This window comes from Aquarana catesbeiana, linkage group LG03 (genome assembly GCF_042186555.1).
Source record: "Aquarana catesbeiana isolate 2022-GZ linkage group LG03, ASM4218655v1, whole genome shotgun sequence".
Classification (NCBI taxonomy): Eukaryota; Metazoa; Chordata; class Amphibia; order Anura; family Ranidae; genus Aquarana; species Aquarana catesbeiana.
The window spans coordinates 570,624,308-570,647,737 of record NC_133326.1 but is presented as its reverse complement, the minus strand read 5'-3'; the positions used below and the strand labels follow the sequence as shown (position 1 = coordinate 570,647,737).

General features: G+C 43.6%; 1 protein-coding gene across 10 annotated transcripts in view; it reads right to left on the bottom strand.

The window, feature by feature from the left end:
* The window catches only part of FGD4 (FYVE, RhoGEF and PH domain containing 4), a 308,743-nt gene that overhangs the window by 46,299 nt on the left and 239,014 nt on the right, over window positions 1-23,430 (bottom strand). For all 10 annotated transcript variants that reach the window (XM_073621879.1, XM_073621878.1, XM_073621885.1 and 7 more), the window contains 2 exons: window positions 14,631-14,792; window positions 177-348 (listed from right to left, as the gene is read on the bottom strand). In XM_073621879.1, coding sequence (XP_073477980.1) covers window positions 177-348; window positions 14,631-14,792 — 334 coding nt within the window. The remainder of the gene's footprint in view (window positions 1-176; window positions 349-14,630; window positions 14,793-23,430) is intronic.

Below are 23,430 nucleotides of genomic sequence, written 5' to 3'. Positions count from 1 at the left end.
AAGTTGCCATTGCAAAAAAAAAACAAAGCAAAACAAAACAAAAACAAAAAACTGCAAGTTCTGTAAAACCCAACAAATAATCTGCTGGACAAAATCTGGCTAAAAAGCATGCCACGTGATACCACCACGCCCCCCAAATCCCTCCCATTCCCACCTTGTCAATGCACAATACACACCTGTTGCTTTCAAAGCGGCTGATAAGATCAGTGATTTTGGGCGACCTCTCAGCCAGTGGTGGTGATGTACCATCGTCCATCCTGGGCCGGCCCCGGGGAAAGGTCCTCCAGTTAGGATTTTGGTGTTTGTATGGTGAAGGAGAAGGAGGCAGATCTGTAGGCTTTGGTGGTACTGCCAAAAACAAAACAAAATAGAAGTATTAGCTGGACACGTTATATTATCGTATACATTTTTCTCATACGATACCAGATTGTACGATTTTCATCTAATCAGTACAGTTCTCATCCAAAAATACAATACACTACATTACATCACTTCCGAAGTGGTATTCTCTTGTACGAGAACTTTCGTAGATTGAGTAACCTCTTTATTTTCGATATGGAGGCTAGCATGCAAAAATACTAAACAGACAATCACTCGTCCGATATTCTCATCATGTGTGTACGACCCTTAAGGAGCCAAAATTCCATACTATTCCTTTGTAATGCTAGACTGGGCATAGATGAGTGATGGGTTGTTTTCTTTTTTTAACCAGCCAGCTTGCTGTTTAGAAAAACACAAACGGATTCCCCCATCCATGCCAATCCTCTGGACTGTGCTATTGTATTCTGACAGTGGGGACTTCTTCGCTGTCAGAACAAACTGATCAGTGCTACAGCTGATGATTGAATTAACATTTTCCAACATTTCTTTTTGACATTGCTTTTTGAAGTTGATCAACGTCTCTCAAGTGGAAACTGCCACAAACAGGTCAAAATAGGCCCAGTCCATGCTGAATCATCCAAACTTTGATCCATCTATAGCCAGCTTAAATGAAAACTATAAGCTGACCAGGCCTGTAATTGATTTTCTTAGCATTCATTCAACAAGGGTGCTAATCTTTTACAAAAGGCTTTATTAAAGTGGATGTAAACCCACTCTCATCCTTTCTAAACTACTGCCATAGGGGTTATCTATAAGGATATACATGCCTCCTACATGTATCTTTACCTGTCAAATGTCTCCCCTCTGTCTGTTATGAGACCCGAAAAACTGCAGATTCTGTGGGTGGGTCTGTTGTCCAGAGCTCGGTGGGTGGAGTCGTGATGTCAGTAGACTCCCCGCCCACCTCTACACTCCCCTTGTCAACGTGCATGTTCTATGTATTTCTTACACTGAACTTCTATGATCACCAACATCCAGTCAAAACAAAGAAAAGCCACCACATGACTTCAGCATGTCCAATCATGCTGAGGTGTGGAGCAGCCAATCCTGGGAGAGCTGGAGAAGAAAGGAGGAGGGATCTCCCAATCCTGGGAGAGCTGGAGAAGAAAGGAGGAGGGGATCTGAAGTACACAGAATGCCACTCTCAGGCTTGTGCATGAGATATGTAAATCACCTGTCACTGACAGCAAGGGGGAAGAACTGACTCTTATTTCTCTGTGTCAGTTTTTATCTCACTGAAAAAATATAAGAGGACTGCTCAGAGCTGGATTAACTCTTCGTAGCAAGACTGGGCACAGGTGACATGAAATCCTATACTGTACAAGGTACAAGCCTTAATTTTTTTCAGGTTTACATCCACTTTAATGTTTGATTAAACAGAGCCAACAATTCTGTAGTTACAATGCAGAATATACCCTGAAAAAGTGTACATAGTTCAGATCAACACCTCGTAATATTTAAAACTATAGAAAATGAAAATAGTCAAGACAATTCTAGGTTCGTGCCATAGCATAGTAATGTTACTACAGCATCCAACACATGGTGTGCACATAGGCAGGAACCATTGAATTATGAGCCGAGGGCTCCAAGAGTGCTAATCTTCATTTGTTTGGGTAATGTGCATTTCTCAATGATAGACAAACCCTTCATTTCTTATATGGGCGTCACATTGACAATCTCCACAGAGAAAATTTTTCCAATAATAAAAAAAAAAAAAATGTTTTTTTAACTCTCTCCAAGTCTACCCAAAACGAAAAAAATATGGATGGATGTAGGCTTTAGGAATAGTAATTTCCCCAAGAAAAGGTGGCACATTTAGGCCTAATAGTGAGCAAAGGACAAGTTGCACTCTGCCTGCAATTTGTAGATTAATCATCCCTGCACAATATCCCATGCTGAGGGAATGTTCATCTTAGTTCCAGTTCATCTGTGGCAGCTGACAAAGTGCATGGCTGCTACCTGTCAGAACTGGCTGTTATTGACAGAATGATCAGGAACCAATCAGAGTGTTTCCTAATCACGTGATCACTATGTCCGCTATGTATTCACACACAGGGTGGAATCTTTATTCATAAAATTAACCTTCAGCATGCAGATGCCACAAGCAGCCTGAAGATGGCACTGTGTATAGGTTTGGCTGAAAAAAAAATAAAAGCTTTATATGTCCTTTTAAAAATATTTAGATATTCAAATTAGTCACAGAATTATAATCAAGTTAACTGATGCTGCTAAATGTGGCCTGGGCACCTAGGCTTCAATGACAACTGGTCACAAAGATTAAAATGCATCTAAACCCACAAACATAAAATCAAATATATTGCAGCTTAACCAGTCCTTTGGCGTGGTGGTTGGATTGCTTTTTATTTTTTCGTTTTTTTTCTAGTTAAACTGGAAGCATACATCTTATCTTCATTCTGGATGCTACTATTCTCCCTACCCCCCATATAATGGAGAGGAAGACATGGGTGACAACCATGGTTCCCTTGAAAGATATAGCGTAGGAGTGAGGGTAGTCACCACAGGACAGGAAGTGTGTTACTGGCAGGATCACCAGGTGAAAAAAAAGGGAATCAAGCCTGGCAACAACAAAACGAATGTAGCCACCTTAAAGTGATTGTAAGGGTTCTTTTTTTTTTTTTTTAAATAACAAACATGCCACTTACCTCCACTGTGCAGCTCATTTTGCACAGAATGGCCCCGAACCTGCTCTTCTGGGGTCCCCCGGCAGCACTTGCGGCCCCTCCCCACATCAGATAACCCCCTCAGAGAAGCGCTCTCCCAGGGAATAACCTTGCGGGCGCACTCCCGAGTCCAGCATTTGGCGTCCATAGCCGCCGAATGCTGGACTCGGCCTCCCCCTGTGTCACTGGATTTGATTGACAGTGAGAGCCAATGGCTGTGCTGCTTTCAATCTATCCAATCAAGAGCTGGGACCCCAGGGAGAGAGAGACAGTGCATCCCCGCTGAAGAGATAAGGGGGTTCAGGTAAGTAAAACGGGGGGGAGGGGGGAATAGGGGGCCGGTGACTGCCAGGATGCATTAAGGTGAAAAAACATGAACCTTTACAACCCCTTTAAACTATGGACTGGTAAGCTGCAATATTTAAAATGTTTGTTCTTTGGTTTAGATTATGCTTTAATCAGAAATTAAAAAAAAACAAAACACTTTCAATTGTACAGTACATTTAACAGACCAAAAAAAGAGCACTTTTTTGTATACTTTATTGTACTCTCTCTTCTTATTTTAAAGTGGAACTATGCTGCATCTGGTCAGCACAAAACACTATTTAATTCATTTTTCACATTCAAAAGAAAACTCCCCCATCCATCCATGTCTCCATGCTTTATTTTGCTGAGAAATCACTGTGAAAAACACCCCCCTAGCATTTCTGGCCGCAGCCATCTTGAGTAAGGGTAGATGATTTATGTAGCATTTACTTCCTGGAATATATCAGTTTATAGGTCAGGCATGCAGGCAGGAGGGTGTGCTTTGATGAGAAAGAGCCCCCCCCTGAAGACCCCTGGTATGTATAGCATCATTTACCTAGGCAAGAAACCAGAAAGTAATTGAAGAGATGTAAAAAAAATTAAACAGTCAAAACAATTACCGTAAATATAATATCCTATCTATTTACTAATGCTAATCAGCATAAGCATTAAAAATCGTCAATGTTGATTGATTCATTTCCACTTAATGTGGTTGTTAAGCCACTTCTATAAAAAGCTTCCATCCCCTCTGTCTTATAACAAGAAGTTCCCCTGTGCCTGTGTTATATAATAAATATGCTTATCTGTACAGATAACACAGCATCTTCCTGGCTCAGTTGCCTCCTCTCTCTCCTCTGCCGGCTGACAGTTCCAGTGGGCGGGGCTGAGCGCTGACGTCAGCTGGAGAGGAGAGACAGAGCAGAGTCGTCACATGATCGCAGGGGGGGGGCGCTGTGTTATCGGTACAGAGAAGCATATTTATTACATACCACAAACACAGGGGAACGTATTGTTATAATACAGAGGGGATGGGAGCTTTTAATATTAAATATCAGGGAGGGGAGGGGGGAGAGGACGGAGGAGAAGACACAAGAGACAGTGAGCAGGGCTGCGGATGGCGGAGGCACGGTGTCAGGGCTCAGCAGCCATGAGACACTGTGGTCAGTTTACAGAGGGGAGGGCATAGCCTGGCAGGATCAGCCTGGTTTTTAGGTGTTACAGGGGGCAAGCACTGTGCTGTATAACATGCTTTAAGGGAACAGGATCTGTTTTTTTTTCAGGGTTAACAAACGCTTTAAATGCAGTAATTTTTTTTTTTTTTGAAAATTCATCACCTAGTATAAAATACCCTTAAAAATATTGTGTTCTGTGTTTTAGAAGTATAAATTAAGCACAGCTAAGGCCTGACATTTAAACTGTCTGCTGCAAGTTTTTGCCAGGTAAGCAAATTACGGAAAGTGTAATACAATAAGTTTACATTTTTATGCACGCAGGTCTTACAGTGCTTCATGCCAGGGGCAGGTGTGAGGATATAAGCAGGGAACAGTTTCCTCTCTTTAAAGCTCTTGACAAATTTATTTCTCAGCTAGATCATACAGTTCGTTTTTTCCCTTTTCTCCCGCCCTGTTCTTAAAAAACGCCAGTGAAGGGGAGAGACTAGATTCATAGGCAGACTCTGCACTTCTGCAGACATGGTGTAAAAGGGCAGAGGAAATCGCACCCCTCCCACCTCTCGTATCTTACTCTGTGTAACCGATAAACATATGTCAGAGTGACAAGTAGAAAAGAAGGTACAGCGTGCAGTGCAAATTTTTTTGTCCATATTAGCTTAATATTTAGCTGACAAGACTAAAACTCTACATTTTATCATTAAAAAGCCGCCCTTAACCGCTTCAGCCCCGGAAGATTTTACCCCCTTCCTGACCAGAGCACTTTTTGCGATTCGGCACTGCGTCGCTTTAACTGACAATTGCGCGGTCATGCGACGTGGCACCCAAACAAAATTGACGTCCATTTTTTCCCACAAATAGAGCTTTTGGTGGTACTTGATTGCCTCTGCGGTTTTTATTTTTTGTGCTATAAACAAAAAAGTGCAACAATTTTGAAAAAAAAAAAAAAACGCATTATTTTTTACTATAATAAATATCCCCCAAAAATATATATAAAAAAATACTTTTTTCCTCAGTTTAGGCCGATATATATTCTTCTACATATTTTTGGTAAAAAAAAAAAAAAAAAAATATATATATATATATATATATATATATATATATATATATATATATCTCGCAATAAGCGTATATTGATTGGCTTGCACAAAAGTTATAGCGTCTACAAAATAGGGGATAGTTTTATGGCATTTTTATTTTTTAATTTTTTTTACTAGTAATGGCGGCGATCTGCGATTTTTATAGTGACTGCGACATTATGACGGAGACATCGGACAATTTTGACACATTTTTGGGACCACTGGCATTAATACAGCGATCAATGCTATAAAAATGCATTGATTACTGTAAAAATGTCACTGGCAATGAAGGGGTTAACACCAGGGAGCGATCAAGGGGTTAATGTGTTTCCTAGTTTGTGTTCTAACTGAAGGGGGGAGGGGACTGTGCAGGGGAGATGACAGATCGCTGTTCAGAGAACTGGAAACTGTGTTTACACACACAGATCCTTTTTTAGTCCTTTTTCCCCTCTGTTTTTAACTTAGTCATTTGCCCAGTAATACTCCACCTGTATTAGAGTGCCTCCACTCTGGATGAAAGAGCACAGGGGGCACAGCAGGCAGCAGCATTGTGGATCTGGATGGAGGTGAAAGTTAGATGTACTAGCAGATTTAAATTCACTAATGATTTGGAGCCAAACTCCAACTCACACTGCAGTTACAGCAGTTTTTTTCCCCTTTTGGGATAAAGGTTTTACATTAACAAAAGCTGATCTTTGTAAGCACCCCTGTCAATGGTAAATGGTTTGTCTCAACATGCTAACCGATACAATTGCAGCAGTGTGTGTTCTGTTGAAAAACAGACTTACTGGCCAAATCACCAGATGAAAATAAAGGAAAGAAAGCCTAAAAAAAAAAAAACTAATGTAGCCATCACATCTAAGAATTGGTAAGCTGCAATATAATAAAGGTTTGCTTTTGGGTTTAATACCGCTGTAAGCTCCAGTTTGTGACTCAGTTTGCTGCAGGCAGGAGGAAGCATTTCCTCAGTATCTCTCCCCCAGTAATCAGATTGTACAATGAAATATTGTAGCCAGTCACTGGATGAGAGGCCGTAGCAGCTGACCCATGTCAGACATTTGTGAACACAGCCAAGAACTGCACAGGCATCAGGATTTATAGGATCGTGTCATCTCTGAGCTGGCATCTTGGTCTAGAAAGTAGAAAATGACCACGGATGATGCCCAAACAAAGATGGCGCTGTAGTCTTGCAGAAAAAAGCAGAAAGTGGCATTGTCAGGTTGAGTACGGTGATCTCTTAGAGAGGTAATAAATGCCCGGATGTGTTACACTTACACATTACTTAGCATGCATGCACTTCATATAAAAGCATATCTGCTGCTAGGTCTGCTTTAAAGGTTAAGTTAAACACTCCCAGGTTCTTTGGTCAAAATTTGGTCTAATTGAATGATGGCACATCTATCAAGTACTTGGCAACCGAGGCAAGAGCCTGTGTCATGGCAATGATTGGTTGAGATGAACATGGGGATTTGGACACAGGTTTGTGGTAGGTGAGTTAAATTATCACTGGGCACAAGGGTGTTTTTTTTTGCAGCTATCCACAAAATGGAGGGTACCCCTTAAAGCGGTAGTAAAGCCCGCTTTGTAATTTTTACCTACAGGTAAGCCTATAATATGGCTTACCTGGAGGTAAAATGAATATCTCCTAAACATGCACCCTGGATGCAGCCTGTGACATTACCGGAACAAGCGCTCTGAAGGTCCGGCATACCTGACAGATAGGGGGCCCCATGGAAAGCAAGCAAAGTGATGGCCATTTTGGGCTGAGCAGTGGTAAGAACATTTTCTCATTGATAAAAGTATTGCATCCAATTTCTTTTCTTTTTTTTTTTTGCAGATGTCAATCAATTTTTAATAGGGTAGCATGGCTTCTTAGAACAGAAGGTGTTCAGAACCGCTAGTGCATATATAGCCCAATATTTTACAGCCATTTGGGATGCTAACCTTTGCAGATTCTTAAGGTTAGTCACGATATTGATACAGCACAATTCATGATTATGTCTGAATTTGATGGTTCTCCTTCCCTATTTTCCGAAATTACCTGGAAAGCAGTTTCTATTCTACTTTATTCATGAAGAAATGTTAATACCGTCCTGTCTGGAGGTTTGCGATTGATGATTGTGCCGTTTTTTCTATTGTTGTGAAGCTTTCTCTGCTCAGACTATGCTGTAACTGGTGTAGTGTCATTTTTTGGCATATCTGGATTAATTAAAAAATGTATTTAAAAATAATATACTTCTATATTAAAGAAGCAGTGCACCCAAAAGTAAAATTTTACCTAAAGTTATAGCTTTGCAGGCCAAATCAGACCCTGGCTTTTTATATATCTTGGACTCTCAAAGATTCTCTGTGCCATAACTCCAAGTTTTGTTTCGGTCCACCTGGGAGTTTTGGCTACTTGAATCCAGCAAGGATTGGGGGAACCCCTCCTTAATGGCCAGAGCTGGTGTACAGACCTGGGATCCCAATGCGGAGATCTCACCGATAGATTCCCCTAGAGCAGGGGATCTTAAACCTTGCTAAACAAAGAGCTGACTTTATGGTCCTTCAGGCATTAAGGATGCCAGACGGTTGCTAGTGGGAGTTGAAAATGCTCCAGCATCGGTGGAAGTAAACACTGCCCCATCATTGGTTTTAGCAGGAGGAATAATGCCCCACTGTTGGTGTCAGCGGGAGGAATAGTGCATCATTGATGGTGTCAGTGGGAAGAATGGTGTCATGGTGTCTCATCATTGTGGTCAGTTGGAGAAATAGTGTCCCAAGGGCCGGACAAAGGCAAGCAAATGTCCGCAGAAGCCCCTACTCCCCCCCGGCCACAATTTGGAAGCCACTGCCTTAAAGTGATTGTAAGGGTTCGTTTAAAAAAACAAAAAACAAAAATATCATACTTACCTCCACTGTGCAACTCGTTTTGCACAGAGTGGTCCTGAACCTGCTCTTCTGGGGTCCCTCGGCGGCTCTTACCAACATCGGATAACCCCCTGTGTGAAGCGCTCTCCTGGGGGGTTACCTTGCAAGCACGCTCCTGAGTCCAGCATTCGGAGGCCGAATGCAGGACTCGGGCCCGCCCCCCGCGTCATTGGATTTGATTGACAGCAGCAGGAGCCAATGGCTGCGCTGCTGTCAATCTATCCAATCAAGAGCCTAGAACCCCGGGCAGAGAGACAGCGCATCCCCATGGGTCAAGTTCAAGGGCTCAGGTAAGTAAAACGGGGGGGCCTTGTGGTCTGGTCACTGCCAGGTGTTTTTTCACCTTAATGCATAGGATGCACTAAGGTGAAAAAACACATAGGCTTAGAACACCTTTAAAAAAAATGGTAATGTGGTTATAAAGCTTCAAGGTAAAAAAAATGTTTGGGCATCAGTATCCCCCCTCATTTGATTGAGCACTGTGCACATCCGTAGCTCTTCTCCCCCTCATTTCCTTGTCTCTCGGGCTTTGCTTTCGGGGCCATTGGCTCAGCTACTGTCAAAGCCAGTGATAAGGGAGTGGGGGGTGGGCCAACCCCCACTGTCTGTGTCTATAGATGCAGACATTGAAGCTCTGGAGCGAGCCCGCACAAGTGATCCCATAGAAAGCAGCTTTCTATGGAGGCACTCTTGCGGAGGGCAGAAGCGCTGGCGGGGAACCCAAAAAAAGGAGGTTCGGGGCCACTCTCTGCAATTCCATTGCAAAGAGCAGGCAAGTATAAACCTTTTTGTTATTAAAAAAACAAAAGAGCATTTACAACCATTTTAAATGATTAATCTGCCAAACACTGAAATACCAGTTTTATGTGGACTGACTTCCAAATCACAACCTGTCCATGAAGCTCACGTTGACATCAAGGGAAACACAGAGGAAAAAGAAAAGTAGCCCGTGCGTTGAATTCTTTTGAAAACCTTACTGTCTGAGATCTGAGACTTCCGTCCAATAGCATATTGTTTATGGACTTTGCTTCCGAGTAGGTAAAGTCATTAAACCAATGAATTTTCTTGCACTGGGCCTTGTGCTTTAGAGCTGTCCCTTGTGCATGGCGAATAAAACCTATAAACTAATCAAGCTCATGGCTGCCTACACAGTGTGCGGATAATAGATTCACTTTAATGGCAAACTGCAGTCGGTGATTTTCCTTTGTCACCAAAAATACATTTGTAACTAAAATGGTTACCCTCAGCCTAGAAAGATAAGGAAAGAAGCATCCAGCCAAATAAACATGAGAGTCAAACATGAGAGTCAGGAAACAAAAACGGGGAGAACACACATGCCCAGGGCAAAAAATAACATGTCCCGAGTTTGACATTTAATGCAGGCAACTGGCATGGTGCCCACAGTGGGTCACGGCTGTGACACGTCATAGGTCAGCACTGTGCTGTCTACACCCAGATGTCACTTATTGTCCTGTGAAGGTGAAGAAAGTGAAGGGTGAATGGTCTGTGCCAAAACATGAGAAAGGCTGGATCTAGTAAAATCAGAAAACTGCTATAAAGCTGTACAAAGTCTTCACAAGTCTGTTTAAAAGGTAAACAGTGGAATTCCATGCTAAATATAACCAGTCTTTACAATGCTCCACCCCCAACACCTATGCTGACTAACCTGTGTAAGAAAGATGTATATAATTACCTATTTTCAGCCTGCTCCTGTGGAATCACATGATGCATGGGAGATGAGAGAGCCCTCAACAATGGCTGGGAATGCCTGGAAGCAGTGACCTCACCCATAGGCTTCCATGGCTCATTCATTGTTGGCACGCTCTCTCTGCTCCCCTGCAGTTGCCACCGATTTACACAGGGGAGCTGGATCACATGATCAGACCAGAGCTGAAAATAGGTAATTATATACATCTTTCTTACACAGGTTAGTCAGTACAGGCAGTCCCCGAGTTACGAACGACTCCTACTTACGAACGGCCTCAAATGCCGGCCGCTTGTGCTCCACGCTGGTCCTGGATACCTCCGGACACATCCCATACTGCAGTACTACATGTATTGCATGGCCAGAAGAGCCCCAGATAACATAACAAGCGCCCGGAACATCCCACATCCATGCACAGGCGGACGTTACACTTACGAATGCAGTGTTCCGACCGGAAGTTACACTTACAAATGTAGTGTAGCGACTTATGAACAACTTCGACTTATGAACAAACCTACAGTCCCTATTGTGTTCGTAACTCGGGAACTTCCTGTATAGGTGTTATAATGGGGGAGGGAGCAGTTTTAAGACTAGTTAGGCTTAGCCTGGCATACTACTTCAAAGTATCCTCACCTGGCTATTTACAATGTAAACGCACAGCTCAATTTTAACATCTGCAGAGATCAGATCAATGAATGCCCACATATTCTCCAGATTGACATCACCTTGGCCTGGCAAATCAAAATGGCCAAAGATTGGAACCCAAAAGACGACTGTCTGAAGACATCAGAGCCCAGCAGTGAGCTCCTGGACACTGCATTGCTGGAATGGAGGAGAGTATAGTTCCGCTTTAAATCTAACTTTAACAGTAAGCAAGAAGTTATTTAGATATTTAGTGATCATTTCATTCTATGGTTTGTCATGCTTACTTGTGCCTGCATACCCAACATATTTTCTGAAAGTGAAAGTTGGGCATTTGGAAAACACATGATACACGCATACATGTTTAACTCCCTAGGCGCTGAGCGCATGCAAATATGGGCCTCTGGGCGACCAGGCCTTGGCGCCCAGTGGCCACATATTTGTGTGCAATATCGCCGATAGTGCTGTGACAAGAGTACGTGCCGTGCATGCTCCCGACATAGTTACCAGCGGCGAACTGAAAGCTCCTGTTCACTGCCTGTAATAGGGAGTTTTCTGATCATGTGACCGCCGTGACAGCCAATCACAGCGGTTACATGGCTATAAGCTCCAGCCCACTTCCCGGCGTCCTTAAAATGCTGAAGTATTGGCGTTTTCAAAATCATGGTTGCAGAAGTTTTTCACTTGTATGGCATGGCACATATGGCTTCCCTGGGAAAGGGAAAGCACTGGGAAGTTATGCTAGGCAAAGAAAATTGCATGAATCCTAAGGCTTATAAAACTTCACATATGTGTTTTCTTAAAGTACAACTAAAGGTACTTCTTTTTTTTTTTAGTTTTGGATAGAGCAGAGATTAGATTACAACTTCTGTCAGTTTTTATTGCTGTCCGTGTCCCCATTAGGGAGATTCACGCCCTCTATTTGTCCTGTTTACCATTATCATTGAATGTGAAAGTAAAAGAAATCCCAAATTTTGGGTTGTCCCCAGAAAAGTAATGAAGGGGGAATCTTCCAATGAGGATACTAGTTCTGGTGACCTGGGGGTTCCCAAGGAATTCACTTAATGTGCAGGGATATCCAAAAGAAAAAAAAAAGTTTTGCCTATAGTTCCACTTTAATGTTTATTGCTACACAAAACTAACAAAGGAATAAAAAAAAAAAAAAAAAAAACAAACAAAAAAACCCCACAAAAACAAAACATGTGTACGAAAGGATAACTTCATCAACTTCTAGGTAAATAATGACACAATGTAATAAGCTGTTCCTGACAACTGTAGCTAGCTCCAATGTATCAATTTTTTTCTACATTTCAACACACATACTTAATCAGTGTAGACCAGGGGTAGACAACCTTTTGAGCACAGTGTGCCGCAAAATGTTTTCAAAGAAATTGAGCGTGCCGATTTTATAACAAAAAAATGTCAACTTCACACTCTCAATCACGAAAAGGATTTTTTATAAAGTAAATGCTGTAAACTACTTGAGTAATGAGAAGTTTACATCCTGCACCCTCCCGCCTCAGATCAGCCGCAATTCCTACAAATCCACATCTCAGATGAGTCCCAATTCATGCACCTTCACACCTCAGATCACTGTCCAGCCTGCAAATCTGTTTCACCACTGTACCCCCCTGCTCATCCGCCCTACCACTGTAACCCCCTGCACATCTGCCCCACCTCTGTACCCCCCTGCTCATCTGTCCCACCTCTGTAACCCCCTGTACATCTGCCCCACCACTGTATCATCCTGCTCATCTGCCCTACCAATGTATCCCTTTTCTCAACTGCCCCACCACTGTAACCCTCTGCACATCTTCCCCACCACTGTAACCCCCTGCTCTCCTGTCCCACCACTGTACCACCCTGCTCTTCTGCCCCACCACTGAACCACCCTGCTCTTCTGTCCCACCACTGTAACCCCATGCTCATCTGCCTCACCAATGTTCCCCCTCCTTTCTCATCACCCCACCATTATAACTCCCAGCACGTATGCTCCACTGCCATACCCCCATGCTCTTCTGTCTCAGTGCTAAACCACATTTTCATCTGTCCTAACACTGAACTTATCTGCTCATCTTCCCCATCACTGTAACCCCCTTTCTCATCTGTCCCACCCCTGTACCCCCTGCTCTTCTGCCCAACCACTATAACCCCCTGCTCATCTGTCCCTCCAATGCAACTTTCACATCTGCCCCACCACTGTACCTCCCTGCTCTTCTGTCCCACTGCTGAACCCCCTGCTCATCTGCCCCAACACTGACCCCCCCCGCTCATCTTTTCCACTACTGTAACCCCCTTCTCATCTGGCCCAACACTGAACCCCCCCCCCCCCCCCCGCTCATCTGTCCCACCCCTGTACCCCCTGCTCTTCTGCCCAACCACTATAACCCCCCTGCTCATCTGTCCCTCCAATGCAACTTTCACATCTGCCCCACCACTGTACCTCCCTGCTCTTCTGTCCCACTGCTGAACCCCCTGCTCATCTGCCCCAACACTGACCCCCCCCGCTCATCTTTTCCACTACTGTAACCCCCTTCTCATCTGGCCCAACACTGAACCCCCCCCCCCCCCCGCTCATCTGTCCCACCACTGTAACCCCCTGCTTCTCTGTCCCACCGCTGAACCCCCTTCTCATCCCTCCCACCACTGTACCCCCTGCACATCTGTCCCACCACTGTAACCCCCTGCTCATCTGTCCCATCAATGTACCCCTTTTCTCATCTGCCCCACCACTGTACCTCCCTGCACATCTGCTCCACCGCCGTATCCCCATGCTTTTGTGTCTCACTTCTGAATCACCTTCTCATCTCTCCTAACACTGAACCCATCTGCTGATCTGCCCCACCACTGTAACCCGCTTTGTCATCTGCCCCACCAATGTACCTCCTGCACATCTGTCTCACAACTGTACCCCCCCTGCTCTCCTGCCCCACCACTGTAACCTCCTGCTCATTTGTCTCACCAATACACCTCCTTTTACAACTGCCCCACTGCTCTACCCCCCTGCTTTTCTGTCTCTCCACTGAAATCCCCCTTGCTCTTCTGTCCCACAGCTGAACCCCCTTCTCATCTCTCCCACCACTGTACTTCCCTGCACATCTGCCCCACCACTGTACCCTCCTGCTCTTCTGTCCCATCTCTAAACCCCTCCTGCTCAATTTCCCCACCGCTGTACCTCCTGCTAAAAGTAGGCTTACTGTGGACGCACGTACCTAGATGGCAGCGACGGAACGTCACTTCCGTTGCGTATTCTGATGGGTAGTGGTATTCTGATAGAACACCTGCAGCAGACTGATGATATCATCTCAACCCAAGTAAAGTCACTAGACTGAAGTTCAGGGATGTCTTTTTAATGATAAAAAGTAGAGTGTTTTTGAAGCATGATGTGGTTGCAGTATATGTGACGTGCCAATGAGTTATCTATGCAAACTTATAAAGTAATTGGTCACTTTAAAAGCAGACTCTACAGGATGCCCGCTATTACCTTTATCGGCCATAAAAGTCTTTCCTATGCCCCTCAGCATTCTCAGTAGACAAGGTCATAGCAGCTGACAGGCTTCAGCAATGAAGTCATGGAAAGTCAGGCCCCAGTAATAAAGTGAAACAAAATTAGTGAGGGGCAGAAGGATAGATTTTCTGGTAATTAATAAAATATCAGGCATATTAGATGGTGTCTGTTTTTAAAATGTAAAATTAAAAAATAGAATACAGGTTTACTTTAAAGCTGAGGAAAAAAAATTAACCATCAAATATTCACCTGTGGGTCTTGGGCTCTTCTGGCTGGTTTTGGCGTATTCTCGGCTTCCTATTCTCGAAGCGTTATCATTGTGCGTGTGCCTATCTTGCTCCACTAGTCGGTCTGTGCTGGTGGAAATGGGCTTCCAGAGAGGGAGGATGCGGGGACACGGCACGCTGTTGCCTGCAAACACACAAGATGATGGCCACATAAGAAGAGCAGTACAAAGAACAGAACAAAAACTATACACTTGTGTTCCTGTGTCTAGCTTAGCAGGGTAAGGATGTTTTTAGACAGGTGTCTGGTAATCTGTTCACTGATATGTGATGTGACCTGCGATAAACTACATTTACCATAGAAGTGAATGAAGGTCTACAGACAGCCACTGACAACTGTCAAGGTCAGTGCAGGATGGGGTTGAACTTCTGGCTAAGTTTGCCGCAGCACACACACCTGGAAGTGGGGAGCAGGTACCTGTCAAAACCAGGTATCCGCTCCCCCCTCCCCAAAAGGTGCCAAGACAAGTGGAGCTTCCCCTTTTGGGTGGAGCTCCGCTTAAAGAGAATTACAAAACCTTTTGATGGGTAAAACCTTGCACATTGCTTGCCTGTAAATCAGCTTCACTTTAACACTGACACTTTGGGGTTGATTTACTAAAATTAGAGAGTGCAAAATTTGGTGCAGCTCTGCATAGAAACCAATCAGCTTTCAGGTTCTTTTTGTCAAAACTTAAGCCTCATACACACTGCTAGTTTTTTTCATTCAACCCAGTGGTTGAAAACGGACAATTTAGGTTGGAGCTGCTGTACCAACAATCCGATGTTAGTACAGCGATCTCCCCTGCTCTGCTATTGTGTTCTGACAGAAGGACAGCACCCCTACCAGAACACTCCGGTCAGCACTCTCAGCCATTGGCTGAGAGCACTGACCGGGAGAAGGTCAGCAGTTCTTTTTCAGTCATGCCCCTATGACAGAAGCTGGACAGGCTGCCCTACACAGGGCCAAATGTCAGCCGGATTCCACTGAACCAACCAATGCAATCCAACATTGGGCTGTGTGTACTAGGCTTCAATTAAACAAGCTGAAGTTAGAAGCTGATTGGCTACCATGCACAGTTGCACCAGATTGTGCACTCCCCAGTTCTAGTAAATTAACCCCTTTGTGTACAATGGATATCACTATCAGCTCTTCAACAGACACCATAGTGTTAAAGAGGAACTTAGGTGTAAGATTTAAAAAAAATGTGATCAGGCAGGCTCTTTATTGCACAAGAGGCATAGCATGTCTTTTCTGCAATAAAACAAAACGTACCTTCCTATCTGCAATGCTCTTTAGAATTCTCAGCATACCTTGGTGCCGGCTGCAATGAATGAACTCCCATGAGCATCCATAGCAGTTATGTCATTCCAGCCTGGCCAATCAAGATGTCTAAAGATCCTGAACATGTCAGCACGGGTTAGGAAGAGGGAGGAGGGGAGTTTAGTTCCCCTTCAACTCCGTGCTGCACTCAGAATTTTACTACTCATTCAGTATATCCAAAGCGCAGTATATATATCTAGATCTATATACACACACACTACACATATACATACTCAAGAAAATAAATGCCAAGGTATGAAAAGAGTAAGAACTGAGAATACAAAAAGACAACCTTTCCGGTGATAAGTGATGCAATGTTTTAGAACAACTATTACATTGTGTGGTTTATGGTACTTTAGTAACATATTCACCCAGCTATCAAGAACTTTGCTTCCTGGACATAAAGTATAGTACATGAAATAAAGTTAAAGCAAAACAAGATAGGGAACATTAATGATACTATTTATTGGAACATCAGGTAGTATAAAAGTTGGGATAACAACAATAACAACAACAAGATCTGCATTTCTGCACAGAACTAAAAGGGAAGTATACATTGTAAATTTGATTTAACCTCAATTTTGGATACACTACAGAGCCAAATGTTTGTGGACTCTTGACCTTTACATACACTTTACACTATATGGGCTTGTTGGGCATCCCATACTAAAACCATGAGCGTGAATATGGCGTTGGCCTCCCTTTACAGCTATAACAGTCAGGTCAGTGAAAGGGGAATTAGAACTGGTTGCTATGGGTGACTACACCATACTTATTGCCTGAGTAGGCTCCAGCTGAGGCCTTTAGTGAATCCTATGCCTAGCCCACAGCAATTATCTAATGAATTAATGATTAGATTGTTCTTAACCACGTGCTGCGGCCATAACGCACATACATAATACACATACAAAGGGAACACCTCTACACAGAACACGGAGGAAAGCCTCATCTGCAAATAATCAGGCCTGATACAGCCATTTTCATTCATCTGCTATTATCCCAGCTCCCAGGAGAGAGATGGGTAAGTCGTATTCTGGATTTTACGGAGGTTAATGGAAGTCCCTTCAGACTGCATTACCGTCCCACTCAGGGACAGATAATCCCCTCTAAGAGGAAGACCCTGACTTCCGGAGCAGCATCCTCTGAATTATAAATTGACCAGTGAACAGAGTATATATTGGTTTTCTAAATGAACTGGGAGAAATTTAAACAGGTTTTCAAAGCTCCAATTAAACTCTTCTTCTCGAGCTGAGCAAAAACGTTATCCATCAAGGTGTTCCTCTGGCCACCCAATAACCCCCCCGCCTCTTTAACAGTGCAAATTTGATTTTGTGTGCAGCACCACCTGCAGCTGAAAATGAGTATCACATGGTGACCGCAGAGATCTAATAATTAGCTTTATCGCATCTGAAGTTGTTCTGAATACAATATGTAATACTACATCACGGTCTTGCTTTTGCTGCATGCAAGAGTACATCAAGAGAGGGTCAGGCACTGGTCAAATGTTGGTGCAGTTCACAGACCCTCTCTTTTTTTTCAATCAGGTAATTTTTTACATTACATTTTTTTGTCAGTACAAAGACAAATAGCAGCGCCAAAGCATGTGGATAAGGGACCCATTGGCTGAGGCACAGTTACAGACCCGCTCTAAGGAAACCTGTAGAGATTGACAGTAATTGCTATATTAGCACTTGTGCCTATGGTACCAGTGTTAGAGGGGTCAGCACCAAGCCTCAAAATTGACAAATTGGTACTGTATAACTTTTTCGTTTTATTTTAAAACTAAATTAATGCTGAATTCTAGCATATGCCATACCTGTAAGATCCCTGTTGAAGGGAAGAATCTCTGTAGTAGTCAGCACTACTACAGTGATTTCCACAGGTGTCTTGGCTGCATAATGAAAACGGGAGATCACTTGCTTGGCATGGGTGCATTTACAGAATGCCTTGCATTTTTCTCTATGAACGAAAGCATTTTCTGACTGCATAAAGTGGAGACTGCGATGCCACTACCTTGTCCAATCTTGGCCTTAACACCTAAGGTAGTACTGCATACAACACGGTTTCTAGTAGCAAACTGTAGCATTCATTTTTAATTAAAAAAATTACACAACATAATAGGCAAAACTACAAAAGGCCATCATATTTTAGGTGTACTTAGGACAACCTACTGTGAATATAGCCCATAGGCTGACAGTGCTGAATCTCATTTTTTTTTTAAATTGCTAGTTATCTAGCTGTCGCAGAAATCCAAAGGCTTCTAAACGCTATCTGGGGAATCTATAATGAGCATCGTCTGCACCCCTTAGAATTCTGTTGGGGCACAGAATCAAAAGTGTCAGTACCTGCACCCAATTCAACACACAGACATGGATCCATAGCCACTGTTTAGTCCAATCATGGCTTTGGAGTCCACCTACTCTGGGGAACACTGTCACTCAATAGTGAAGCAGACCTGTTAGGGAATTAGTCTTCCAGCTTCCCATCAAACTCCCCCCACTTAGTGATAAATCAGTTCCCAAATAGGGCAATGGCATCATCTGTATCCCTGGCTCTTTTGCTTACATTTATCTTTCAGCTGGGAAATCTACCGCCGACAGCTAAAAGAGGCAGGGGATACAGCATACATGACAGTTTCCCAGCACAGTTACAGCCCGGTCTAGGTATGGGCATTCCTCTGTATCACAGATCAGAGTTGGTCTTAACCACTGGACCAGGCTTTTTCTAGCACATTTTACTAGAAAATTACTTAGAACCCCCAAACATTACTGTAGCACCCTCTATCATAGGTAGGTGCTAGAGGTGTAGTGTTGTAGGTTCTGTCAGTACAGGTAAATTTAAGCAGACCTATGCTGTGAGCTAGGCCTGTTTGTTTTTGATCTGGGGGCAGGGAGTGGTTGGTATAGCAGTGGGTGTGACTGACATGTAATTCAGCTTTTGGGCGCCTCCCCTGTTTTCAGTGAGAATGTTCTGGAAGAGTGGCTGAGCTGAAAGTTGGTGTGGCATGGAGTACATGTGAGGAGCCCTGACCAATCCCCAACTAGGATTGGCAGGGGGCAGGCCTCCTACATATAGTCAGCCCACTGGGGAGGAGTTGTTGGCCGGGTGAACTGAAGGATGGAGTGCTAGGAAAACCCCCATCTTGGGGGGGGGGGTGCGACTCAGGCGGAGGAGCTCGGGAGCCTCTCCTTACACGGTCATGGAGGGGTGTCCTGTAACAGGAGCTGGAGAAGCAGTCGGTCCGCATGATCTGGGAAAATCCTTCAGGAGGGACTCAAGGCCAGAGTTGGTGAGTGAGGCACAGTGGAGATCTGGAAGAGGCATGCCAGGGGAACTGGGTGCAGAGCCAGAGTAGAGACTGTGGGGTTTTGTGCCAAATTGTTGCAGCCTGCAGATGCAGGTTTTGCCAGTCAGGCTTGCTGGGATCAGTAGTCCATCATCAAGTATATTTTTCAACAAAATGTTCAGGGCCGTCAAGAAGGGCTATTGCAGGCCCCTGGCCTATTAGAAATCATCAAGTTAAAGTAATCCTAGGACTTTTTCAGAGGGAGGCCTAGTCATAATCGCTGTATTATTGTAAATACCATTTTGTTCTACGGGCATTGGATATACCTTTCCCCCAACCAAGTTCAATTCCCCAAATAAAACAACCAAAACAAAGCAAAAGACTTTTCATTGTCTACAAGTGTGACGTATGGATGTCTGGCAGCAGGGTGAATATGCGTGGATGTTAGTAACTAGTGGCAACACACCGCTACTTTACATATTTTTTTTTTTTAAAGCAGAGGCCCTAGAGAATAAATTGATGGATTTTGCAATTTTTTTATGTCACGCGGTATTTGCGCAGCGGTTTTTCAAATGCAAATTGTTGGGAAAAAAAAACATTTTTTAAAATTTTAATGCAAGAAAACACAATATATAAACACATTTTTAAATAAAATCTAAAAGATTATGCTACGCCGAGTAAATTGATACCAAACATGCCATGCTTTAAAATTGCGCACACCTGTGCAGTGGCGACAAACTACCAATTTTACTATCCATAGGTGATGCTTTACAAGCCTTTACACGCTAGAATTACTGCCCATGATCTGACGTTCGCAGTGATACCTCACAGAAGATCGCTCTCTGCATGCCTGTGGGAGCGACGCATACATTTATCTTTGCATGCAACGGGGCACTTTAATTTTTATTTATTTTTTTTACACTGTTTTTTTTTAATCACTTTTATTGCTGTCACAAGGAATGTAAACATCCTTGTGACAGCAATAGGCATGTGACAGGTACTTTTTATGGAAGGATCTGGGGTCAAATCAATTCTGTGCACTTAAGATCCTTGTTTTTGAATACTTTTGTCATTTGTTGAAAATGGCACCAAGACATCCAGGTAAACCAGAAGTGATGTCACATCATCGCTTCCGGGTTACCACAGCGGAGACCAGATCAAAGCTAACCCCGGCTTGTTTGGGTGTCCGACTAGCCGGTAGACATGCTGGCTGGCAGCTCGGGATCGAGAACCACCACCAGAAAATGGTCATTGGACCATTTAAATTACTGGAAAACTGTATTTCAAATGTTTCTAATACAGGGTCTTTGCTTCAATCGGTTATTGAGCAACTAAATCTAAATTTTCAAAACAAAAAACCATGAAGGCATGCAATGTTTAACAATACACATAATTAGCACTATGCTCAATGCAATGACCAGAAATTGCAAAAAATACAACTGAAAATCAACCTGTATTGAGGAAGTAATCGCCGACCTACTATCACTTTAGTGACGTGTGAAGAATGATTTACAAGAAACCGATACGGCCATGAGAAAGAAAGAGGATGTATTTTGGTGCTCTGTCACACTGAAACAAACTGCAACATTGAACACAATAGCCTGCAAAATAATGTTCAAACCCTGAATTTGTAAGGGTGCAATGTCAAGTCATGGCCAATGGAAGATACAATTGCAACTTCTCAAACTTCAGAAAATGTTTGAAATACTGTAAGATTTCTTACCAACTGCTCATTTTTGTGTGTGTGTGCAACCCATGCATGCAGTTGCAATCACAGTTAAAGCAAGTGTAAAAACTAAGGAGTTGATTTACTAAAACTGAAGAGTACGAAATCTGGTGCAACTGTGCATGGTAGACAATCAGCTTCTAGCTTCAGCTTGTTCAATCAAGTTTTGACCAAAAAAAGATTGAAAGCTGATTGGTTTCTATGCAGCGCTACACCATATTTTGCACTCTCCACTTTTAGTAAATCAACCCCTAAAGCCTAGTACACACTAGTATTTTTGTTCATGTTAAACCCAGCAAGGCTGAACAAAAGAAAACCTGACAGTTTAGGTCAGAGCCGATGTACTAACTATCCGAATGTCGCCCAGCCTGTGTGTACTAGGCTTAAGAGTAGGGTTGCACTGATACTAGTATCGGTGCTGATACCGAGCAATTGCACAAGTACTTGTACTCATGCAAATGCTCCGATGCTTGACCCGATACCTGGCAGGAGTCCAGTACATCCAGCATCCTCAGTGTTGCAGGGAGGGCCGGGCAGCCTCAGAGATGATCGGTGCGGGAATTACAAGCACCGATCATCTCGTGTCCTCCCCGGGTCCTCCTCTGGTGCCCCCCCCCCCCCCTCGCCCTGGATCTGTCAGGATGGAGAGCAGAGGAAGGAGTCAGTAAATCTGTCATTTATTGGCTCCTTCCGAATGCACTGTCAGTGAAAGGGACTGGGGAATCTGTGTCCTTAGTCCCTTTCCCTGTCTCAAAGGGGAGATGTCAGAGGTCTGTTTAGACCCCTGATCTCTCACCGAAGCTCACCCAAGAGGGTTGAAAAAAATAAATGAATTGTAATAAATAAATATTTAAAAGTAAAATTGCAAAAAATGAATTAAAGGGGTTGTAAAGGTATACATTTTTTTTTTCTTTAAAAATAACAAACATGTTATACTTACCTTCACTGTGCAGCTCGTTCTGCACAGAGTGGCCCCGAACCTGCTCTTCTGGGGTCCTTCAGCGGCTGTCTCAGCTCCTCCCCGCAATAACTAACCACCTTAATGCGAGCTCCCTCGCATGGTGGTTAGTTATTGCGGGCGCGCTCCCGTGATACAGCCGGCGGCTATAGCCGCTCGCTGTATCACTCGGCCCCGCCCCCGGCGCGCCGCGTCATTGGATGTGATTGACAGCAGCGCGAGCCAATGGCTGCGCTGCTTTCAATCCATCCACTATAGCCAATCAGCGACCAGGCTGATCGGCTGAATGGAGGTCGGGAACGAGCGGCCGAGTTTCGAGGTGTCAGGTAAGTAAAACGGGGGGGCTGGGGGCGGCAGTATTATCAAAAGTTTTTTCACCTTAATGCATAGAATGCATTACCTGGAATTCATCTTTAAAGCATTAATGATATTTGACTTTACATACAGTCTTTAACTGACCAGCTTTGCAGTGCCTTGCAGTGAGAGGCGCCAGAAAACATTAACTATTTTCATAGGACTTTTTTTTTTTTTAAATGATTCACTTGAAGCAGACCTAATCTGACCCAGATTTCAGATATGTTTACAGTGCATCCGGAAAGTAATCACATCGCTTCACTTTTTCCACATTTTGTTATGTTATAACCTTATTCCAAAATGGATTAAATTATTTCCTCAAAATTTTACAAACAATACCCCATAATGACAATGTGAAAAAGCAGCTTGTTTGAAATCTTCGCAAATTTATAAAAAAAAAAAAAATCACATGTAGACAAGTATTCACAGGCTTTGCACATTACTTTGTTGAAGCACCTTTGGCAGCAAATACCCCTCAAGTATTTTTGAGTATGATGCTACAAGCTTGGCACACCTATTTTTAGGGCAGTTTCTCCCATTCTTCTTTGCAGGACCTCTCAAGCTCCATCAGGTTGGATGAGGAGCGTTTGTGCACAACCATTTTCAAATCTATCCAGAGATGTTCAAGTCTGGGTTCTGGCTGGGCCACGCAAGGACATTCACAGATTTTGGCCATAGCCACTCCGTTGTCATTTTGGTTGTGTGCTTAGAGTCGTTGTCCTGTTGGAAAATGAACCTTCGCCCCAGTCTGAGGTCCAGCATGCTCTGGAGCAGGTTTTCATCAAGGATGTCTGCATTCATCTTTCCCTCAATCCTAAATAGTCTCCCAGTTCTTTCCGCTGAAAAACATCCCTACAGCATGATGCTGCCACCGCCATGCTTCACTAAAGGAATATATGGTACTGGCCAAGGGATGCATGGTGCTTGGTTTCCTCCAGACATGATGTTTGCCATCCAGGCCAAAGAGTTCAATCTTTGTTTCATCAGACCTGAGAATTTTGTTTTCTCATGGTCAGAGTCCTCTGGGTGTCTTTTGGCAAACTCCAGGTCATGTGCCTTTACTAAGGAGTGGCTTCCATCTGGCCACTCCACCATACCATACATACCATGTGGATTGGTGAAGTGCTGCAGAGATGGT